Raw genomic sequence first — 23,071 nt, forward strand, 5'->3', positions numbered from 1 at the left:
GTGTCTGGAGCATTTGATAACATTAAAAGTAGGCCCCCAAGAGGAAGTATTAGAATTTATAGTTCATACTGATGCAGAGAGAACTTATGTAGTAGATGTTCCAGGAGGATATGATGTAGGTGGGGTCACAGTGGAATGGCAGGGGAAAGAGGAGAAGGGTTTAAAATCTCCATCATTAAAAATGTAGTAATTCAAGGGGAAAACAGAATGGGGGTAGGAGATGTCTTCTTAGTTCCTGAGGCAGGTGTCAACTTCTTGGGAAAATATTTACAAATCCAGCTGGGAATAGAGGTTATACCAGAAGAGGAAAGGGCTGTGGACAAACTCTTAGAAATAAAGTAGTTGTGTGTACACCTCATGCGGTCAAAAATATGTTAAAATCAAAAAGAAAAAAAAAGAAAAAGAAAAGCTAGGGAAAAAATGGCTAACAGACTCTAAGATGTCAAAATGTAAAATAATGATAACACTAGAAGTAAAAAAAGTTTGAATCCAGCTCAATATTTTTGGCAAACAAAAAGGTACCTCAACATATGATTGTTCAGAAATTGTGCAATACCAAACTGAAGTTGAGGAGGATGTAGCAGAACAAGCCCTCCTAGATGGGAAAAATATATATGTTGATGGTTCATCCAAATTTTATTAAAGACAAAGAATTGGACCCCTGCGGTCCCACCCCCTACAACAGGTTGTGGGGTGTTTGACCACTCTTGTGCACGCAGCAGGGTCTCGGGGCTGCAGTAGATGCTGATCCATGCGGGTGGCCCGGCCTGGCAACTTCCAGTGTTCGCCCACGCGGTGGAGGCGGCGCGGGGCGCGGGTGTGCGTGGGGCGCCCCTGGGGTCCGGGAGCTGCCTTGGTGCTGCCGGGGTCTCGGAGGGCGCGGGGTTGCCGGACACGCTGGCCAGCCCGGCAGCGGCGCTGGGCGCGGTTTGCACAGTTTGCTGCTGAGGAGCGGGGCTGGCTCAGTGGCGGAGCTGCCAGGGGGGTTGGCTCCCAGCCTGCTGGGGTCCCCAGCCCAGGGCAGCAGCCTCAACCCCAGTAGGTGGTCGAGAGAGAGAGAAAGAAGGGGCAAAAGGAGAGTGAGGCACAGCTGCAAGGTCCCCACAGAGGGGGCTGTCTGTGAGCCCCCCTGCTCCCAGAGTGAGCTGCGAGCTCGCCCTTGCCAGGGCCACTGTGGTATCGTGGCAGCGGGAGAGGAGGAAGAGACAGCGTGAAGGCACTGCTGTGAGTGAAGAGAGAGAGAAGGGGGGCCCGGCATGGGAATAAGCAATAAGACCAGGCAGAGATAGCCTTGATCTCTCGCTAATTCTCAAAACCTTACCAAGTAATTTATTTTTGTTGTCTTAAAGCAGGATTAATTTTTTTTCCCTTTTTCTTTCTTATTTTTTCACTGTTAGGATGGGGGATTTTTGCTCTGAGAAGTTGTTAGAGGAATGGGTCTGTGAAGGGTAAACAGCTAAATAATTACCTCAGAGGCAGTAGATGTTAAGACTGGCCTGGATTTTTGCTTTTGTTTTTTGGTTGGTTTTTTTTTTTTTTTTTTTTTTTTTTGTTTTTGTTTGGTTTGGGGTGGTTTGGTTTTGGTATTTTGGAGTTTGGTTTTTTTTTGGTTGTTGGTGGGTTTTTTAGGGTTTTTTGGGGTTTTTTTTTTTTTTTTTTTTTTTTTTTTTTTTTTGGGATAAATAAATTTGCACAACTTTCCTCTCAACCCCCTGATGTAGAGTTGCCTTTCCTCCAGTCACTGTTCCTGTGCTATTAAGAAGTCCTTTTCAGGTACTACTGACAACTGAGGCAGCAGTCCAAGCCAAGGGAAAAGAGAGAGGATCCATGCCAGCAGAACCAAAGAACCTGTGAAGGAACCTGAGGAGTGAACTAGCACATTTAAACCACGTGATACCAAATTGACTCTTAAGGTGGGACTGGGTGGTAATGAACTGGGAGGACCCAAATGATCCAAGGAATGTACAAAGAATCGCAGTTAATTGAGATACAAGGCCAAGGTTATAGCAGTGGTTTCAAGTACAGTCTGGACAAGTCCTGAGACACCTCAGATACCCCCCATGGGGAGGAACACTTCCATTCCAAACAGGAGCATCAGGACTATTTTGTTCAGAGAATTCTCATGTTCTGGTCTTAGCCTGTGACTTACACAAAGAGGAGGAGGAATTACAACTTCCATCAGTGCCATACCATATACCCTGTTTGCTTCATCCTAACACCGGACATGCTGGGTTAAATGTAAATGTTTAAATTGGGGGGAAAATTGGTATTGTAGTTTACACAATCAATGCTCTCATTGCAGGAAGTGTTGAGCACCAAACCTATCCCCTGTCCAGATAGAACTCAAAGCAACTGAAATAACAACTTTGTTTTGTGGATGGGAATTATTAGTGCCTGTTGAATGGGAGATATCTGAGGAACAATAGGACACTACAATTAAGTAGTGTCAAAAACGATTTGCCTGGAAATTAGCAAAAAGGGAGTGACAAGGAGAAGAGGGCAAGACTGGATTGGCCGCTGTACTCGCCACCACGAAGATCATCTACACCTGCTGTGGGCAGCAACCCCATAGGCATGGCAGGTGGGGGTATAAGCCATACCAGACCTCTGTTATTCCTTTTTCTGTCACTCATCTTTAGGGATACCAGCAAAATCGTGTCACAAACGCTATCAAAAGCATCACATGGAAAGAAATCAAAGTTCCTCTTTTATTACACACACCCATGTCAATAGTCACTGCTATGACCCATCCAAATTAAGTACCTGTAGGCAAAATGGGGGAAAACACTGCATTGTGAGAAACTTAGGAAAAAGTGATAATAAGTTGGGAAGTGAATGTCCAAAAGGGGAGAGATGGATTTGTTTCACATTTGCCCTTAGGAGTGGAGTCCAAGATTTGATAAAAGAACAATTAGTAAGCAAAGAGGTAAAACCAGCACAGCAATCTGTATAACTCTGTATCAACCCAAATTAATATGCTGAATCGTATTATAAAACTCCAAATAATTGTAGCCATGATAACAAACATAACCAGTTGGGCATTGAAATTAATATCAAGCCAACAAAGCCAAACAAAAACCATAATGTATCAGAATGGGCTGGCTTATTCAAGCGAGAAGACTTCACAGATTAGCGCATTCTTCTGATGTGGCTCTGTTGGGTTTTCTAAGAGGGGAACATCTGGAATTGTTATTTGAAAAGTTGTGGATAAGAGCTGGTGGGAAAAAAGAGTCCATCCCGCCAATTTGGGAGCCCATACCAAGGACAGAAGGTGGTGGCGATGAAAGCCAGAATAGGCTGACTTTAAACTAACTATTGGGTAAAGAAGGGGGTGTTTGTGGAAAATTTAATATGTCAGGTTGTTGAAAAGAGGTGACCACGAATAGGCTGGCTTTAAACTAACTATTGGCTAAAGAAGGGGGTGTTTGTAGAAAATTTAATATATCAGGTTGTTGAAGAGAGGTGACCACGAGGAAAAACAGCCCATGTACTGATCCAAAATTGGGAACCAATGTTGAAAAAACTGGCTGTTAGGATAATATATTGGGGATAGAATGGTGGAAGAAATTAGGCTTCTTCCTTTTCTGTGCTACAGCTTTTGGATATTTCTTCCTTATTTGACTCCTTGTTTCATTTGGCTAATTACCAACATAGTCCAAAGCATAAGAAACATTGCTGAAGCCAAATGATTTATAAAGAATAAGAGGGGGGTTTGTTAGAGAAGCATATTATAGTACTGGCTTTTCACAAATATTAAAATGGATTCTATATGTACAGTGTTTAAATAACTTTGTTTTTATTTCTGCTATTAACAAAAGCTGACACGTAGTAGTAGTGATAGCTGATACAGTTAGGAATGAGCTGTCTGTTTGTTGGGGATAACATCCAGTGAACATGTCATGAGGACCCTGCTGTTGATAGGCCAACTGTCAGCATCTGCCGTCTGAAGAAAGTATGGACCAGGCCCAGACTGGAAGTGATCAAGAGAGTGAACCAAAACCACAGCCAAGAAACACACATGCTCTAAAAAGGCAGACCAAGGAGGAACCATGCAAAATAGTTCTTAGAATATGTCAACTAGTTTATGGATGTGTATAAGGATCTATGAATATGCAACAAGCTGATGTAACGGAAAAGGTATTTAAGGGGCATCCCTGGCAGTAACAGTGTGCTCTTGGGTGATTGCCAAGATGCACTCAGCTGTAATCTTTGCTTTATTGTCTCTGACTCCTACTGTCCTTTATTAAACTTTTGAACCTTAACAGGAAAGTGAACCGTCTTTTTTGCAAGAAGCCAGCCCATTTCCTGTTTACAATTCCTTATGGACCAGGCCCAGACTGGAAGTGATCAAGAGAGTGAACCAAAACCACAGCCAAGAAACACACATGCTCTAAAAAGGCAGACCAAGGAGGAACCATGCAAAATAGTTCTTAGAATATGTCAACTAGTTTATGGATGTGTATAAGGATCTATGAATATGCAACAAGCTGATGTAACGGAAAAGGTATTTAAGGGGCATCCCTGGCAGTAACAGTGTGCTCTTGGGTGATTGCCAAGATGCACTCAGCTGTAATCTTTGCTTTATTGTCTCTGACTCCTACTGTCCTTTATTAAACTTTTGAATTTTAACAGGAAAGTGAACTGTGTTTTTTTCAGGAAGCCAGCCCATTTCCTGGTTACAGTTCCTTGGAATGCCATGGCTGTGTCACACGCGGCCACCAAGTCCCCCAGCAGCCACAGGGGGGTGACACCACGGTGGCCCAGGGAGGTGACACCACGGTGGCCCAGGGAGGTGACACCACGGTGGCCCAGGGAGCTGACAGCACGGTGGTTCAGGGTCTTAGGGAGGTGCCATGTGAATCCTCATGGCCACGTGCGGGGACTTTGGGGACACGCACAGCTGCACACCCCTGTGTGGCCCAGTCATGGTGGCCACCAGCTTGCCCAGGGTGGCCACCATGGCCACCAGCTGATCAGGGCAGGGAAAAGTCCCTCCTGGTCTGTAGAAACTCATACTGGTCTGAACTGATCTGAACGGTCCCCACTGCTCTGTACTGGTTCATACTGATCCTTACTGCTCTACAGAGTCTTGTACTGGTCTATACTGGTTTATACTGGTCTGTACTGATCTATACCGGGTCAGGGGAGAAGGAAGTCTCTGCTGGTCTGTAAATATTCCTACCAGCCTATACCGCTCTGAACTGGTTTATACTGGTTCATACTGGTCTGTACTTGTCTTTACTGGACTGAACTGGTATACACTGGCCCGGGCAAGGGGAAGTTTCTACTGGTCTGTAGATATTCATACTGGTCTATACTGGTCTGAACTGGTCTGAACTGTCTCTCACTGAGGCAGTGCAGACCCACAGGATACACTCCTCCCACAGTGTACTATCAAGATGTATACTGCTCTGAACTGGTTTACACTGGTCTGAACCGGTCCATACTGCCCCATACTGGTCCATACCACTCCATACTGGCCTATAATGCTCTATACTGGTCCATACTTATCTATACTGGTTTTTACTCACACACGGCCCTGCACAGCACCATCAGCCCCATGCTCAGCCCATGCTCAGCCCACAGGCAGTGCTGGCACCGCCGTGCCCGTCCCTTCTCGCACCCCAACTCCACTGCTGCTGCCTCTGCCATGGCCCCGAGCGACCACAGCCGCTGTTTGTCCTCATCCCCCAGCGTCCCCAGGGCCACCGCGGCCTCCCGGGCCCCTTCCAGCCCCCTCAGGGCCACCTGGGCCTGTGTCTTGGTTTGGAGAGACAGGTGTCTGCTGAGGAAGGCAGGAGCCTCCCATGAAATGGAAAGAATGTAAACACCCCTCCCTCTGAATTGTTATAAATTTGAAATTAAGGGGAGCTCTCAGGCAAAAATATGGGAGCAGGAATAACAGTTCTTTATTAGGGAAGAAGATAAAAAGATAAAATAAACTGAAGTAAACTAAAACAACACTTACAGAGTCAGAACACAGCCTGACACCCTGCTGGTCAGGGTGTTGGTAGCAATCCCATTGGAATTGTGGCTGCAGTCTTCCTGGAATGTCAGGTGTGGTTCTGTTCTAGCAGTGATCCAGTAGAAAGGGTGAAGTCTTCCTCTGAAGATCCAGGGGAAGAGGCAGCTGCTTCTCTGGGAAATCCAGTGGAGAAAGCCGTGCTGGTGTTCCAGAAACTCCAGATTCTATCCAGGTAGGAATGCTTGGCTCCTCCCTGTGGGCAGAGCATCTCCCAGTGGGATGCTGTCGTTCTTATCAGCCATGCAGTGACTATCAACAGCCCGTTATCAGCAGGTGTCTCCCTGGAGGGAGGAGTGGGTGTGGAAGAGATAAGGAAAACTGCCCAATTAACAGAAGACAGCTGCCATCCAGATGGCAAATCGAATACATATGGCCTTGCAATCTGGAACAATCCCTTATTAAACTTTTACGTATTTCAAAGAGTGAACTTTGTTTTTCACACCCAGCTGTGATTTGGGGGGCTGGGGGGGCCCCGGGTGGCCCCGCCCTCCCAATCCTGGCCAATGGCTGCAAGGGGCGTGGCCCTGCTGCTGAGCACTGACCCCACCCCGGGGGGCGCCGGGACCCCCCCAAAAACCACACCCACACCTTCTTCAGTCCCCCCCAAACCCCCTCGAGCACCGACCCACCTCACTGGGCACTGGGACCCCCAAAAACCACACCTGCACCCCCTTCAGTGCCCCTGAAACCCCTCGTGTACCGACCCACCCTGAAAACCGGGCCCAGACCCCCTTTTGTGCCCCCCACCCATCACGGGGGTTCTGCCCCCTCCCCTTTGACCCCCCAGGGTCACAGAATGCCCTGGGAACAACGCCGGGACTGGGGAGGGGGTCAGGGATTGGAGAAATGGATTTGTAAAGGATTCCCAAAACCTGGCGGAAAGCTCACACAGCCGTGGACATGTCCATGAAAACTGAGATTTTACTGAACTAATGAGCAGGTACAAGGAATTATCAATAATCAAATACCACTATCAAATACCATAGCAAAATACTTGTGATCAATAACAACATGCAAAAGCCAATACAGAAATGCAAAAGCCAATAGAGAAATACAAAAGCTAATTATTATATTGTCATTTATAACATGGCTGCAGCCACAGCGGAAAGCTGCCTCTGCTGCAAGGCACTGAGGGGGCTCATTCACCCCCTGACCCACCACCACACCCCTGAGTGTCCCCAGAATGTCCCCAAGTGTCCCCAGTGACGTCACCCCAGGAATTCCCATCAGGATTTGGGACAATTTCAACCCACCCCTCTGTCACCACCCTTCTTCCCACTATGCCCTCCTGATCCCCTTTGCCACCCCCTGTTCCCCCCTGCTCCCTCCCGTGTCCCCCCCACCCCTCTGTCACCACCCTTCTTCCCACTATGCCCTCCTGATCCCCTTTGCCACCCCCTGTTCCCCCCCTGCTCCCTCCCGTGTCCCCTCCGTCTCCCCTGTCCGCTCTGCCACCCCCGTGTCCCCACTGTCCCCTCCCGTCCCCCCCGTGCAGGGATGGTCGCACCTCGCGGGGCTCCATGGCCGCTGGGGACACTCCGGGGACACTCCGGGGACACTCCGGGGACACTCCGGGGACACCAGTCCCTGTCCCGTGCCTCTGTCCCAGCCGGTGTCACCGCCCCAGTTAAAACACGCGCTGAAGGGGCGGGGCGAGGTGACGTCACAGCCACAGGCCCCGCCCCCCGCAGAGCCACGTGCCGCTGGTGGCCCGCTGGTGGCCAGGTGACACCGCGATGTCCCCTCCCCCTGCCGGGCCACTCGGTGGGACACGGCCACCGCGGGCAGGGCCAGCAGCGGGTGACCGTCCTCGGCCACCCCCAGGGCGGCCCGGGCTGAGCCCAGGGACCTGCGGGGACACGGGGACACCGCACAGGTGGCACCAGGGACACGGCAGTGCCACCAGTTCCAGCCCAGTGACACCAGTCCTGTCCCACTGTCACCACCCCAGTGCTCCCAGTTCCATCCCAGCGCCACTACCCCAATATCACCAGTTCCATCCCAGTGCCACCAGTTCTGTCCCACTGTCACCACCCCAGTGCCACCATCCCAGTGTCCCCAGTTCCATCCCTGTGCCACCAGTTCTGTCCCAGAGCCACCATCCCAGTGCCACCACCCCAGTGCTCCTAGTACCCCCATTTCCATCCCAGTGTCCCCAGTTCCATCCCAGTACCTCCATTTCCATCCCAGTGTCCCCAGTTCTGCCCCAGAGCCACCACCCCAGTGCCACCAGCCCAGTGCTCCCAGTTCCACCCCTGGGTGTTGGGGGTCAGGATTTATTTTCTGTTTGCTCCTGATCACCTGGGGAATTCCTTCTAATGGGGGTGCTGATTGATTGATTGATTAATTGATTAATTGATTGATTAATTGATTAATTGATTAATTGATTGATTAATTGATTAATTGATCCTTGGGATGGGCTGGGGGGGGTGGAACTCTGGGGGTTCTTTTTGGGATTTTCACTCGGGGGATTTGGGCTGGGAAGGATGAAATTTCCACAGGAAAGTCTCACAGATATTTCTGCTGGGCAGGAAGATCTCTGAATGTGGAAGCTGAGAGCAGAATAGAAACGGAAGCAGGTTTTGGTACAGAAGAATGAGAGATGTCTAAATTAAGAATTGCTGAGCCAGCCTTGCTGGACAACTGAAAAACCAAAGGTTATGTCAAGATGGAAAGAGATTTTATGGCTTAGAGCAAAGGATAAGCTGACCACAAAATCACCTTATCTCTGCTGGGAGATAAAACAACAGAAATAAAAATTATATCTTTGTAACAAAGTTCCTTTAACACCACACATATAAATCCATTTTAATGTTTGCCAAAAGCCAGTGTTATAATGTGTGTCCATAACATTTATAACAAAGTCACTTTAACACCAGACGTATAAAATGCATTTCAATATTTGCCAAATCCAGTGTTACAGTATTTATCTGTAACAGCGCCACTGCTCCCACCTGGGGAATTGTTTCACACCCGAGTCAGGCTTGCAAAAGCATTTGAAGGTGTCCCAGGGAGAGGAATGCCGGGTTTATGTTTCCAAAGGAGCTGTGAGAGAGAAAACCAGCACTGAGAGATAAAAGGAACAATGGGAAGGATTCCACTGATTGATGAAGGGAAAAAGATAATTTGCCTTTACAAACAAACTGTAGTTTGGCTGATAAATGAAATTGGATATTGAAAGATGAAAGGAACAATGGGGAAAACCTCTATAATTCCATAAGAATTGAAAAAAAACCACTTAAGATTCCCCTCTAATGTATAATGGTACCTTTAAAATTTTTAATTCTTATGGAATTTAGGTGTTTTCCCCATTGTTTCTTTCAACTTTCAATGTCCAAGTGAATTTCTCAGACAACCTACAGTTTGTTTGTAATGGCAAATTATCTTTTTTCCATTAATTCCCCTGAAAATTCCCAAGTTTATTTCATTCCCATACCTGGTGCATGTGCATAAAAGTAATTTGTATATGCATTAACCTGCCTGATCCATTTTTATGAACCTGCATAGTTTTTCAGTTCCATGGCTGTAACCTGGTGTTTACAACCCAGATTCAGGTTTTTTTGTCTGTTCCAACCTCAAATTCAGTAAAACTTTCTATCTCTCTTTAACTCAGACACTTGTATTCTTTCCTATGTACTGCACTCTGTATTTTATGTATTCATTTTAATTTTATTATATGTATGTTATTTCTCCTCCTGGTTCCACCCTGTGCTTTGCAGCTTCTTATTTAAATTATTATGAAATTCTTAATAGTTAATTTTATTAAATTATTATTAATTTGTTTTATTAAATGTTTCTTAAATTATTAATTAATAAATACCAATTTATGAAATGTTGAATAAATTAAAAAGGACGGTTCTACACTACAGGGGAATCTTCAGGATCAGCGTTCCAGAAAGTCTGAGCTTCTCAAGTACCACAGAAATGGGGACAGAGAGAGGGAAATTGGGATACAAAGGAGCCTGTGACCCCAAAATTTGAGAGAGCCCAGAGGAATGCCCCGTGGCCTCTGCCTTTATTGGGATAAAGCAAAAGGACTCCTCTGGCTGATTTTTGGGCAGAAACCTCTGGGGTTTGATTTCGCCACACCTGAGATAACAGCCACACTTTGAGATAACAGCCACAGCTGAGATAACAGCCACACCTGAGATAACAGCCACACTTTGAGATAACAGCCACACTTTGAGATAACACCACCCATCACGGGCGTTCTTCCCCCTCCCCTTTGACCCCCCAGAGCCACAGGATCCCCGGGAGCAGCGCCGGGAGCGGGGTGGCTCTGAGTGCAGGGGGGGCACAGGGGGGTCCCCAGCACAGGGGGGCTCAGTCCTGTGACCCCCCCCCTCCACTTATCAGCCTGGACCCCCCTGTGAGAAACAGGGGTCAGAATTGAAATTTTTATAAAAGTTTGTTAAGGGATAAAATCCTGGTGCTAATTGCCAAAAGCTAACTGTTAATTAAACCAGGTTCTTTCTATTCTGTTACATCACAGAGGTTCATGCATATTCATAATATATTATTGATCTAAAATATATATATGAGTAATAAAATCGAAATATTCTATATTGTTTGAAAATATTTTATATTACTATATTTTATAGTAGTAGAATTTATATTTTTATATATTATTATGTTAATATATTGTCTAAAAGTTGATAGTTTATTTCAATATTTTATATATGTAACTATACATATATTTTTCTATATTTTATATAAATTATTTTCAAACATTCCTGTGAGTTCCGTTGTACTTTGTTTGGTTTTAACCCTTGACTTGCCTCCACGCCATCTTGTGCATTAAACCAATTTATTTTATTTCTCCTTGCGGTTCCATCGTGTCGTGTGTTCACTCTCTGGGGATGAGAGAAGAATTCATAAATTCTTCCTTTTTTTACTGTTTTGGCACTGGGATGGGACTGGTGACACTGGAACACAACTGGGGACACTGGGACAGGGACACTGGGCTGGAGCTGGGGGCAGTGGGAGGGGACTGGTGACAGTGCAGTGGGGATACTGGGACAGGACTGGGAGCACTGGGATGGGGACATCAGGAAGGGATGGGGACAGTGGGCTGGTGGCACTGGGGTGGAACTGGTGACACTGTGAGCACTGGGATGGGGACACTGGGACAGGATGGGGGACACTGGGATGCTGGCATTGGGATGGGACTGGGGACACTGGGGTGGAACTGGGGACACTGGGACAGGGACACTGGGACAGGATGGGGACACTGGGATGGTGACATTGGTATGGGGACAATGGGGTGGAACTGGGGACACTGGGACACAACTGGGAACACTGGGACAGGGACACTGGGACAGGATGGGGGACACTAGGATGGTGACATTGGTATGGGGACAATGGGGTTCTGGCAGTGGGATGGAACTGGGAGCACTGGGCTGGTGGCACTGGGACAGGACTGGGGGCACTGGGCTGGCACTGGGTTGCTGATGTCAGCATTAATTAATTAATTAACCCACCAAGCCCCAATTATTTGCAAAGGCAAATCTCTTTTTCCATCAGTCAGGGGAACCCTTCCCATTGTCCCTTTGGTCTCTCAGCGCCGCTTTGATCTCCCCCAGAGCCAGAGGGAATGTCCAAGGAATGGCACCCGCCAGAAAGGGGTGGGACAAGGTGATGTCACCTCCCAGGCCCCGCCCCCCGCAGGGCCATGGCCTGCTGGTGGCCTGCTGGCGGCCAGGTGACACCGCGATGTCCCCTCCCTGCTCCAGGCCACCTGGCAGGACACAGCCACCGTGGGCAGGGCCAGCAGCAGGTGACAGTCCTTGGCCACCCCCTGGGACACTGTGGGGACACCGCACAGGTGGCACCAGGGACACGGCAGTGCCACCAGCCCGGTGGCACCTGTTCAATCCCAGTGTCACCAGTTCAATGCCAGAGTCCCTGTGGCACTGCCACCAGTCCTGTCCCGGTGTCCCCAGTTCCATCCTACTGCCACCAGCCCAGGGTCACCACTCCAGTGTCCCCAGTTCAATCCCAGTGTCACCAGCCCAGTGCCATCAGTTCAATCCCAGTGTCCCCAGTTCCATCCCACTGCCACCAGCCCAGTGTCCCCAGGGCTGCCCCACTGTCACCACTCCAGTGTCCACAGCTCAATCCCAGTGTCACCAGCCCAGTGTCCCCAGTTCAATCCCAGTGTCCCCAGTGTCTCCATCCCACCCCGGGTTTTCAAGGGGAAATATCTCAGTGACAGCGCCTTGAGGCAGCTCCCTGGCTGTGCTCCCATCTAGAATGTTGGGGTGGCTTTATTGACCACTCGTCTCTCACTGGGGTCAGGTGATGTGTCTGACACAGAGTTCAGATCAGCCCGCTCTGATTCATATAGAGAATATTAATTAATACATTATTTAATTAAATTATTTATTTATAGGCTGTACGGTGCACACATGAACTGATGGATTATTTTGTACCAGCCAGCAGCTACCAGGAATCACTGATAATCAATATCAATATCAAATACCGTATCAGATTGCTGCTGATCAATACAAATGTGCAAAAGGCAACACAAAAGTGCAAAGCCAATACAGAACTGCAAAAGGCAATTATTAAATTGTCATTTATAACCTGGATCTGCTGCAGTCACTGGAAAGCTGGAAGCTGCTGAGGGGACTCATTGACCCCTGTCCCCTGTCCCTGAGTGTCCCTGAGTGTCCCCAGGGTGTCCCTGAGTGTCCCCAGTGGTGTCACCACAGGAATGTCCCATCAGGATTGGGGACAAGTTCAATGAAAATTCCCCAAATTTCTCTCAAATCCCAAGTATGGAAGGGACAGGTGACAGCAGCGATGTCCCCAATGATGTCACTGTCCCGATGACGTCACAGCAGTGACGTCACTGCCTTGCAGCAGCCTCGGGATGTCCTCGATGGCTCTTTTGCACCACTTGGCCACCACGCGGCTGACGGGGCCACCGGGGCCACCGCGGCCACCACAGGGACTCAGGAGGAGGTCGTGGATGTCCCCAAGTGCCCGGCCCAGGTGCTGCGTGTACAGGTGGCCGCTGGCCTCCCACAGCTGCTCAAACTTGGCCACTTTGGCCACCAAGGCCTCGGGGAGGATGGTGACATTGGTATGGGGACAATGGGGTTCTGGCAGTGGGATGGAACTGGGAGCACTGGGCTGGTGGCACTGGGACAGGACTGGGGGCACTGGGCTGGCACTGGGTTGCTGATGTCAGCATTAATTAATTAATTAACCCACCAAGCCCCAATTATTTGCAAAGGCAAATCTCTTTTTCCATCAGTCAGGGGAACCCTTCCCATTGTCCCTTTGGTCTCTCAGCGCCGCTTTGATCTCCCCCAGAGCCAGAGGGAATGTCCAAGGAATGGCACCCGCCAGAAAGGGGTGGGACAAGGTGATGTCACCTCCCAGGCCCCGCCCCCCGCAGGGCCATGGCCTGCTGGTGGCCTGCTGGCGGCCAGGTGACACCGCGATGTCCCCTCCCTGCTCCAGGCCACCTGGCAGGACACAGCCACCGTGGGCAGGGCCAGCAGCAGGTGACAGTCCTTGGCCACCCCCTGGGACACTGTGGGGACACCGCACAGGTGGCACCAGGGACACGGCAGTGCCACCAGCCCGGTGGCACCTGTTCAATCCCAGTGTCACCAGTTCAATGCCAGAGTCCCTGTGGCACTGCCACCAGTCCTGTCCCGGTGTCCCCAGTTCCATCCTACTGCCACCAGCCCAGGGTCACCACTCCAGTGTCCCCAGTTCAATCCCAGTGTCACCAGCCCAGTGCCATCAGTTCAATCCCAGTGCCACCAGTTCCATCCCAGTGCCACCAGCCCAGGGTCACCAGTTCCATCCCAGTGCCACCAGGTCCACAGCAGTGCCACCAGCCCAGTGCCATCAGTTCAATCCCAGTGTCCCCAGTTCCATCCCACTGCCACCAGCCCAGTGTCCCCAGGGCTGCCCCACTGTCACCACTCCAGTGTCCACAGCTCAATCCCAGTGTCACCAGCCCAGTGTCCCCAGTTCAATCCCAGTGTCCCCAGTGTCTCCATCCCACCCAGGGTTTCCAAGGGGATATACCTCAGTGAAGCAGCTCCCTGGCTGTGCTCCCCTCAAGGACGTTGGGATGGCTTTATTGACCACTCGTCTCTCACTGGGGTCAGGTGATGTGTCTGACACAGAGTTCAGATCAGCCCGCTCTGATTCATATAGAGAATATTAATTAATACATTATTTAATTAAATTATTTATTTATAGGCTGTATCTCTCACTGGGGTCAGGTGATGTGTCTGACACAGAGTTCAGATCAGCCCGCTCTGATTCATATAGAGAATATTAATTAATACATTATTGAGTTAAATTATTTATTTATAGGCTGTACGGTGCACACATGAACTGATAGATCATTTTGTACCAGCCAGCAGCTACCAGGAATCACTGATAATCAATATCAATATCAAATACCGTATCAGATTGCTGCTGATCAATACAAATGTGCAAAAGGCAACACAAAAGTGCAAAGCCAATACAGAACTGCAAAAGGCAATTATTAAATTGTCATTTATAACCTGGATCTGCTGCAGTCACTGGAAAGCTGGAAGCTGCTGAGGGGACTCATTGACCCCTGTCCCCTGTCCCTGAGTGTCCCTGAGTGTCCCCAGGGTGTCCCTGAGTGTCCCCAGTGGTGTCACCACAGGAATGTCCCATCAGGATTGGGGACAATTTCAATGAAAATTCCCCAAATTTCTCTCAAATCCCAAGTATGGAAGGGACAGGTGACAGCAGCGATGTCCCCAATGATGTCACTGTCCCGATGACGTCACAGCAGTGACGTCACTGCCTTGCAGCAGCCTCGGGATGTCCTCGATGGCTCTTTTGCACCACTTGGCCACCACGCGGCTGACGGGGCCACCGGGGCCACCGCGGCCACCACAGGGACTCAGGAGGAGGTCGTGGATGTCCCCAAGTGCCCGGCCCAGGTGCTGCGTGTACAGGTGGCCGCTGGCCTCCCACAGCTGCTCAAACTTGGCCACTTTGGCCACCAAGGCCTCGGGGACATTGGGGGACGCCTCATTTGTCCCCTTCAGGGCGGCCTCGATGTCCCCAAGCCGGCGCTGCAGCTCCCGGGGGAACGCGGTGGCTTCGCCAAACACGGCCACCAAGCGCTCCAGCAGCCCCAGGGCCACCTCTGCCCAGTGTCCCCTCCTGCTGGCTGTCCTCGCCTGGCTGGTGGCCACCACGGCCTCGCTGGTGGCCGCTGCCCCCCGGGCATCGCGCGTGGCCCCGGCCGAGGCCTCCTCATCCCTGTCCAGGGCCACCGTCAGCTGCTGGGCTGTGGCCGCCACGTTGTCCCCAGCTGTCCCCCTGCGGGTGGCCTCATCCTGCGGGTCCCCGGCCTGGGTGGCAGCGGTGGCCACGTTCCTGCACTCATCACGGAGCTCGGTGGCCCTCCTGAGCAGCTGCGTCCAGCTGTCCTCGAACGCGGCCACCAACTCCCGCCAGGCGCTGGCCACGGCTCTCACGTCGGCCCAGGTGGCCCTCGGGGTGGCCCTGAGGGTGGCCAGGGCCTGGCCCAGGGAGGTGACGCCACGGTGGCCCTGGGAGGGGACAGCAGGGTGGCCCAGGCTGGCTGGGAAGCGCCAGATGAGGATCCTCAGGGCCGTGTACAGGGACTTTGGGTACACGGGCCGCCACACAGCCCGGCGTGGCCCGGTCACGGTGGCCGCCACCTCGCCCAGGGTGGCCACCGCGGTGACCTGCCGCTCCAGCAGCTGGGGAGGGGACAGGGGAGGTGTCAGGGACCTGGTGGCACTTGTGGCCGCCTGCAGTGGCCCCCTCTGCCCCTCCCTGGAGGGCTCTGCTGTCCCCTCTGTCCCTTTGTCACCCCCCCGTTCCCTCTGCCCCCCGCTGCCACCTTCTGTTGTCCCCCCCTCCACTCCTCTGTCACCTCCCCCCTTCCTATTATGCCCTCCTGTCCCCTTTGTGAACTCCTGTCCCCTCCTGCCCCCCCCGTGTCCCCTCCATCCCCCACTGCCCCCTTTCACTACCCCCTGTGTCCCCTCTGTCACCCCCCTGTCCCCTCTGTCCCCTCCCCCCCACCACTCTGGGATTTTCACACCTCGAGGGGCTCCATGGTCGCTGGGGACACTCCCGGGATGCCTTGGGGACACTCCGGGGACACTCCGGGTGACAAACACGCGGGTGACAGCTGGGGACACGCAGGAACATGGCACAGCCGGATGGGGAAACAGGAAGAGGTGACGACACTGCCACCCCGCCCGTGGGGCCAGGGCAGGGTCCCCAGTGTCCCCCGATGTCCCCAACAGGGCCCCAATGTCCTCTCAGGGTCCCCAACAAGGTCCAAGTGTCCCCTGATGTCCTGTTGGGGACACTGGGGACACACCAGGGTCCTGTTGGGGACACTGTGGGGACATCAGGGACATCGTGGTGACCCAAAACAGGACAGGGGACATGAGGGTGGCCCAGGTGTCCCCAAGAGAAGGACACGGGGATGTCCCCAAGGTCCCCAACAGGACCAAGGTACACTCCGGGGACACTCCGGGTGACAAACACGCGGGTGACAGCTGGGGACACGCAGGAACGTGGCACGGCCGGATGGGGAAACAGGAAGAGGTGACGACACTGCCACCCCGCCCGTGGGGCCAGGGCAGGGTCCCCAGTGTCCCCCAATGTCCCCAACAGGGCCCCGATGTCCCCTCAGGGTCCCCAGCAAGGTCCAAGTGTCCCCTGATGTCCTGTTGGGGACACTGGGGACACAACAGGGTCCTGTTGGGGACACTGTGGGGACATTGGGGACATTGTGGTGACCCAAAACAGGACAGGGGACATGAGGGTGGCCCTGGTGTCCCCAAGAGAAGGACACAGGGGTGTCCCCAAGGTCCCCAACAGGACCTCGGTGTGTCCCTGGTGTCCCCAGCTGGACACTGGGGGACACTTGTGCCTTGTGGGGGACATCGGGGCAACACCAGGGCCATGTGGGGACACTCAGGGGACATCGGGGTCCCGTTGGGGACATCGGGCGGACATCGGGGACCCTGCCCTGGCCCCACGGGGAGGGTGGGATGGTGACATCACCTCTTCCTGTTTCCCCCATCCGGCCCTGCCACGTTCCCACGTCCCCAACTGTCACCCGGGCGCGTTTGTCACCCAGAGTGTCCCCGGAGTGTCCCCAGTGGCCATGGAGCCCAAAGAGGTGTGACAATCCCGGCGTGGGGGGACACGGGGGTGACAGAGGGGACAGGAGGGCGTGGCAGGGAGGGGGAGGTGACAGAGTGGTGGAGGGGACCGAGGGTGGCAGAGGTGACAGCGAGGAGGTGGCAGCGAGTGGCAGAGGGGACAAGGGGGTGACAAAGGGACAGAGGGGACAGCAGAGCCCTCCAGGGAGGGGCAGAGGGGACCCAGGGAGGGCACAGGGGCCACCACAGGAGGCCACAAGTGCCAGCAGGTCCCTGACACCTCCCCTGTCCCCTTTCCAGATATTATTCCATAAGTCCCTGGACTACCCTGGTGTCACCTCCCCGGACTACCCTGGTGTCACCTCCCTGGGCCACCGAGGTGTCCCCTCCCTGAGCCGGGCCCTGGCCACCCTCGGGGCCACCCCAGGGGCCAGCTGGCCCTGGGGCCGCTGCAGTGTTTGGTGGCCATGTGTGACAAAGCCACCTTGTTCCACTGGAACATGGAGTGCCAGCTCAAGGACATCGAGGCCATCCTGAAGGGGACAAATGAGGTGTCCCCTGATGTCCTCCAGGCCTTGGTGGCCAAGGTGGCCGAGTTTGAGTGGTCGTGGGTGGCCAGCGCCTGCCTGGCCAAGGATCACCTGCTGGGGACACTTGGGGACATCGACAACATCCTCTTGAGTCCCTGTGGTGGCCCTGGTGGCCCCGGTGGCCCCGGCAGCTGCGCAGTGGACGAGCGGTGCCAAAAAGCCATTGAGGACATCCCAAGGCTGCTGTGGGGGCAGTGACGTCACCGCTGTGATGTCATCAGGGCAGTAATGTTACTGGAAAGGCTTGTGGCCACTGGAGTGCCACCAGCTCCTCGTGTCACCAAGAGCCCTTCAAGTGCCACCAGACTGGGACAGAACCGGTGCCACTGGAACTGGTGGCACTGCCGTGTCCCTGGTGCCACCTGTGTGCTGTCCCCACCGTGTCCCTGGGGGTGGCTGAGGACAGTCACCTGCTGCTGGCCCTGCCCGTGGTGGCCTGGAGCAGGGAGGGGACATCGCAGTGTCACCTGGCCACCAGCGGGCCACCAGCGGTCCATGGCACTGCGGGGGGCGGGGCCTGGTGGTGACATCACCTTGTCCCACCCCTTTCTGGGGCTGCCATTCCTTGGACATTCGCTCTGGTGATGTCCAAGTAGTGTTCTGGTTAATTAATTAATGCTGACATCAGCACCCCAGTGCCAGCCCAGTGCCCCCAGTGCTGTCCCAGTGCCACCAGCCCAGTGCCCCCAGTCCTATCCCAGTGCCACCAGCCCAGTGCTCCCAGTTACACCCCAGTGCTCCCAGTGCCAGCGCCCCATTGTCCCCATACCAATGTCACCATCCCAGTGTCCCCATTCTGTCCCAGTCTCCCTGTCCCAGTGTCCCCAGTCCCATCCCAATGCCAGCATCCCAGTGTCCCCCATCCTGTCCCAGTGTCCCCATCCCAGTGTTCCCAGTGTCACCAGTTCCACCCCAGTGCCACCAGCCCACTGTCCCCAGTCCCTTCCTGATGTCCCCATCCCAGTGCTCCCAGTCCTGTCCCAGTATCCCCATTGCACTGTCACCAGTCCCCTCCCACTGCCACCAGCTCCAGCCCAGTGTCCCTGTCCCAGTGCCACCAGTTCCAGCCCAGCGTCACCACCCCAGTGCCACCAGTCCCATCCCAGTGTCCCCAGTTGTGTCCCAGTGTGCCCCATCCTGTCCCAGTGTCCCCGTCCCAGCGTCCCCAGTTCCAGCCCAGTGTCACTGTCCCAGTGCCACCAGTTCCAGCCCAGCGTCACCACCCCAGTGCCACCAGTCCCATCCCAGTGCCAAAACAGTAAAAAAAGGAAGAATTTATGAATTCTTCTCTCATCCCCAGAGAGTGAACACACGACACGATGGAACCGCAAGGAGAAATAAAATAAATTGGTTTAATGCACAAGATGGCGTGGAGGCAAGTCAAGGGTTAAAACCAAACACAAAAACATGTGAATTCACAGGAATGTCTTAAAATAATTTATACAGAATATAGAAAAATATATGTATATTTATGTATATATAAAATATTGATATAAAATATTATTTTAAAATAATATATTAAATTGATATAATATATAAAAATATAACATAAATTCTGTTCGCATAAAATATATTAATGTAAAATATTTTTTAAAAAATATACATTTCTATTTTATTATTAATACATATTTTTCTTTTTAGATCAATAATATCAATAATTAACCGTGGTTTAATTAACAGGGAGCTATTGGCAATTAGCACCAGGATTTTATCCCTTAACAAACTTTTATAAAAATTTCAATTCTGACCCCTGTTTCTCACAGGGGGGTCCAGGCTGATAAGTGGAGGGGGGGGCTCCCAGGACTGAGCCCCCCTGTGCTGGGGACCCCCCTGTGCCCCCCCTGCACTCAGAGCCACCCCGCTCCCGGCGCTGCTCCCGGGGATCCTGTGGCTCTGGGGGGTCAAAGGGGAGGGGGAAGAACGCCCGTGATGGGTGGTGTTATCTCAAAGTGTGGCTGTTATCTCAAAGTGTGGCTGTTATCTCAAAGTGTGGCTGTTATCTCACAGTGTGGCTGTTATCTCAGCTGTGGCTGTTATCTCAAAGTTTTAGATCAATAATATCAATAATTAACCGTGGTTTAATTAACAGGGAGCTATTGGCAATTAGCACCAGGATTTTATCCCTTAACAAACTTTTATAAAAATTTCAATTCTGACCCTGGTTTCTCACAGGGGGGTCCAGGCTGATAACGGGGGGGGACAGGACCGAGCCCCAAGGGACCCCCCCAGGTTCCCCTGCACGAGGTCCCAGTGACACGAGGAGCTGGTGGCACTCGGGGGGCTCTTGGTGACACAAGGAGCTGGTGGCACTTGAGGAGCTCTGGGTGACACGAGGAGCTGGTGGCACTCGGGGGGCTCTTGGTGACATGAGGAGCTGGTGGCACAACGAGCTGGTGGCACTTGAGGAGATGGTGGCACTTGAGGGGTTCTTGGTGACACGAGGAGCTGGTGGCACTTGGGGAGCTGGTGGCACTTGAGGGGCTCTTGGTGACACTTGGGGAGCTGGTGGCACAAGGCGCTGGTGGCACTCGGGGGGCTCTTGGTGACACGAGGAGCTGGTGGCACCTGAGGAGCTGGTGGCACTTGAGGGGCTCTGGGTGCCCTGAGGAGCTGGTGGCACTTGAGGAGATTTTGGTGACACCAGGAGCTGGTGGCACTTGAGCTGGTGGCCCTCAAGCGTCCACAAGTCTCTCCAGTGACATCACTTCCCCGACGACGTCACAGCAGTGACATCACTGTCCCCACAGCAGCCTCGGGATGTTTCTGATGGCGTCTCGGCACCGCTCGTCCACTGCGCGGCTGATGGGGCCACTGGGGCCACCGGGGCCACCATGGGGGCTCAAGAGGAGCTTGTCAATGAGCTCCAGTGTCTCCAGCAAGTACTCCCTGAACAGGCGGGCGCTGGCATCCCACAGCTGCTGGAACTCGGCCACCAAGGCCTCGAGGACACGGCGGGACGCTCGGTCTCCAAACTTCAGGGCGACGTTGATCTCCCAGAGGTAGAACTCCATGTTCCTGGTGAACGCCATGGCATCGTCACACGCGGCCACCAAGCGCTCCAGCGGCCCCAGGGCTGCCTCTGCCAAACGTCCCCTCCTGGCGGCCACCCTCGCCTGGCTGGCGGCCACCACGGCCTCTCCCATGGCCTCGCTGGTGGCCACCTCCTCCTCACTCATGGCTGCTTCCTCCTTGTCGATGGCCACCTCCTCCTTGTTGGTGGTCACGTCCTCCTTGTTGGTGGTCACCTCCTCCTCACTCATGGCTGCTTCCTCCTCGTTGGTGGCCACGTCCTCCTTGTTGGGGGCCACCTCCTCCTCACTGATGGCCACCTGCTCCTTGTTAGTGGCCACCTCCTCCTCACTCATGGCTGCTTCCTCCTTGTCGATGGCCACCTCCTCCTCGTTGGTGGTCACCTCCTCCTCACTCATGGCCACCTCCTCCTTGTTGGTGGCCACCTCCTCCTCACTCATGGCCACCTCCTCCTTGCTGGTGGCCACCTCCTCCTTGTTGGTGGCCACCTCCTCCTCACTCATGGCTGCTTCCTCCTCGTTGGTGGCCACGTCCTCCTCATTGGTGACCACCTCCTCCTCACTCATGGCTGCCTCCTCCTCTTTGGTGGCCAGCTCCTCCTCGTTGGTGGTCAACTCCTCCTCACTGGTGGCCGCTGCTTCCCAGGCATCACGTGTGGCCCCCACCGAGGTCGCCTCCTCCTCCTCCTGCTCCTCCTCCTCGTCCCAGTCCACCGTCGGCCACCGGACCGCGGCCACCAGCTTGCCCCAAGCTGTCCCCCGGTGGGTGGCCTCGTCCCGCGGGTCCCCGGCCCGGGCGGGGGCCGCGTGCTTGCACTCAGCGCAGAGCTCAGCGGCCTCCCAGGCCAGCTGCCCCCATCTCCCCCCGAGCGCGTCCACCATCTTCTGCCAGGCCACGACCGCCGCGATCGCGCTGTCACGCGCCTCCGGGGTGGCTTCGAGGGCGGCCAGGGCCCGGCCCAGGGAGGGGACACCGCAGTAGCCCAGGGAGGTGACATCGCCGTGCTCCAGGGTCTCACAGAGGCTCTGGGTGAACCTCCCCAGGGCGGCGTGCAGGAACACCGGGGACACGCGCCGCCGCACGCCCCTGTGTGACGCGGTCACGGCGGCCACCACCTCGCCCAGGGTGGCCACCACGGCGACCTGCCGCTCCAGCAGCTGGGGAGGGGGCACCTGGGGAGGGGACACGGCAGGTGTCAGGGACCTGCCGGCACCTGCGGCCTCCTGCCGTGAGGGGTGCCCTTTGTCCCTCCCTGGAGGGCTCTGCCGTCCCCTCAGTGCCTGTCACCCGCTCGCGTCCCCTCTGCCACGCCCCGTGTCCCCCCCATGCCCCTCTGTCCCCCCCCGTCCCCTCGCCCCCCGTCGCACCCGTTGGTCCTCCATGCTCACTGGGGACACCCTGGGGCCGCTCCGGTGGCGGAGGAGCCGCGGGACCAGCGCCGGTCCCGGCCCAGAACCGGCCCCGGCCACACGCGGTAATGGCGGCGCCGCCTCAGGACAACGCCGGAAAGGGCGGGGCGAGGTGACGTCACCGCCGCCCCCCCGCGCCAGGACCGCCCCTATCCCTGGAAAGCTCCAGGATTTGGGCGCTTTGGCTCCATCCCCGGGGATTTGGGCTCCCTCCCAGGGGATTTAGGCTCAGCCCCAGGAGGTTTAGGCTCCACCCCGCCATTTCCAGCCGGATTAATTCCGCCGTTCCCGGCTGGATTTAGGAGGGAACGGGGAGCGCTCTGAGGAGCGGGCGGAACTGCCCTCACCCAAGATGGCGGCGCTGCTGCACTGCCGTGAAGCGCGCACCAATCAGAAGCCGCGCCTGGCAGAAGTACTGGCGGAAGTTCTCCCCGCGGCGGCGTCGCCGACAGGGACGCGGTGCATTGTGGTCATTGTAGTCCCGGTGGGGCCCAGCGGTGGCGGAGCGGGGCCGGGGGGAGCGGGGCGGGAATTTGGGGGCGCCGAGGGAGCCCCGGGACCCCCCCGGCAGCGCGGGATGGGCGGCAGCGACCGCGGCCAGCACTGGGAGCGGGGGGCGGTGAGGAGGGGCTTTGGGAGGCTCCTGAGGGAGAACTGGGGAGTCCTGAGGGGATTTGGGGGAATTGTGAGGGTGTTTAGGGCCGCCGAGGGGATGTGAGGGGGTTTAGGGGGATGTGAGGGAGAACTGGGGGGCCTGAGGGGATTTGGGGGGTCCTGAGGGGGTTTTGGGGCGTCCCGGGGGTCTCTGTGAGGGGATTTGGGGGGTCCTGAGGGGATCTTGAGGGATTTGGT

The 23,071-nt window shown here is 54.2% G+C and overlaps 2 protein-coding genes across 4 annotated transcripts; both read right to left on the reverse strand.

The window, feature by feature from the left end:
* Positions 1 to 14,644: 14,644 nt before the first annotated feature.
* Positions 14,645 to 16,201, reverse strand: LOC120508531. Its single transcript, XM_039722215.1, has 2 exons — positions 16,113 to 16,201; positions 14,645 to 15,765 (listed from the first exon to the last, which is right to left on the reverse strand). Exons 1-2 carry the CDS (start codon positions 16,125 to 16,127, stop codon positions 14,797 to 14,799), a joined length of 984 nt encoding a protein of 327 aa, XP_039578149.1. The 5' UTR covers positions 16,128 to 16,201; the 3' UTR covers positions 14,645 to 14,796.
* Positions 16,202 to 20,139: 3,938 nt separating this feature from the next.
* Positions 20,140 to 22,428, reverse strand: LOC120508532. 3 transcript variants are annotated; one of them, XM_039722217.1, is made up of 3 exons: positions 22,178 to 22,425; positions 21,089 to 21,982; positions 20,140 to 20,941 (listed from the first exon to the last, which is right to left on the reverse strand). In XM_039722217.1, exons 1-3 carry the CDS (start codon positions 22,190 to 22,192, stop codon positions 20,513 to 20,515), a joined length of 1,338 nt encoding a protein of 445 aa, XP_039578151.1. In that variant the 5' UTR covers positions 22,193 to 22,425; the 3' UTR covers positions 20,140 to 20,512. The 3 variants fall into 3 exon arrangements, with proteins under 3 accessions (XP_039578151.1, XP_039578150.1, XP_039578152.1); XM_039722218.1 differs by having other exon boundaries at positions 20,141 to 21,073; positions 21,326 to 21,982; positions 22,178 to 22,386; XM_039722216.1 differs by having other exon boundaries at positions 20,140 to 21,982; positions 22,178 to 22,428.
* Between the last annotated feature and the right edge of the window lie 643 nt (positions 22,429 to 23,071).

Source organism: Passer montanus, unplaced genomic scaffold (genome assembly GCF_014805655.1).
Source record: "Passer montanus isolate IOZ18808 unplaced genomic scaffold, ASM1480565v1 scaffold478, whole genome shotgun sequence".
NCBI lineage: Eukaryota > Metazoa > Chordata > Aves > Passeriformes > Passeridae > Passer > Passer montanus.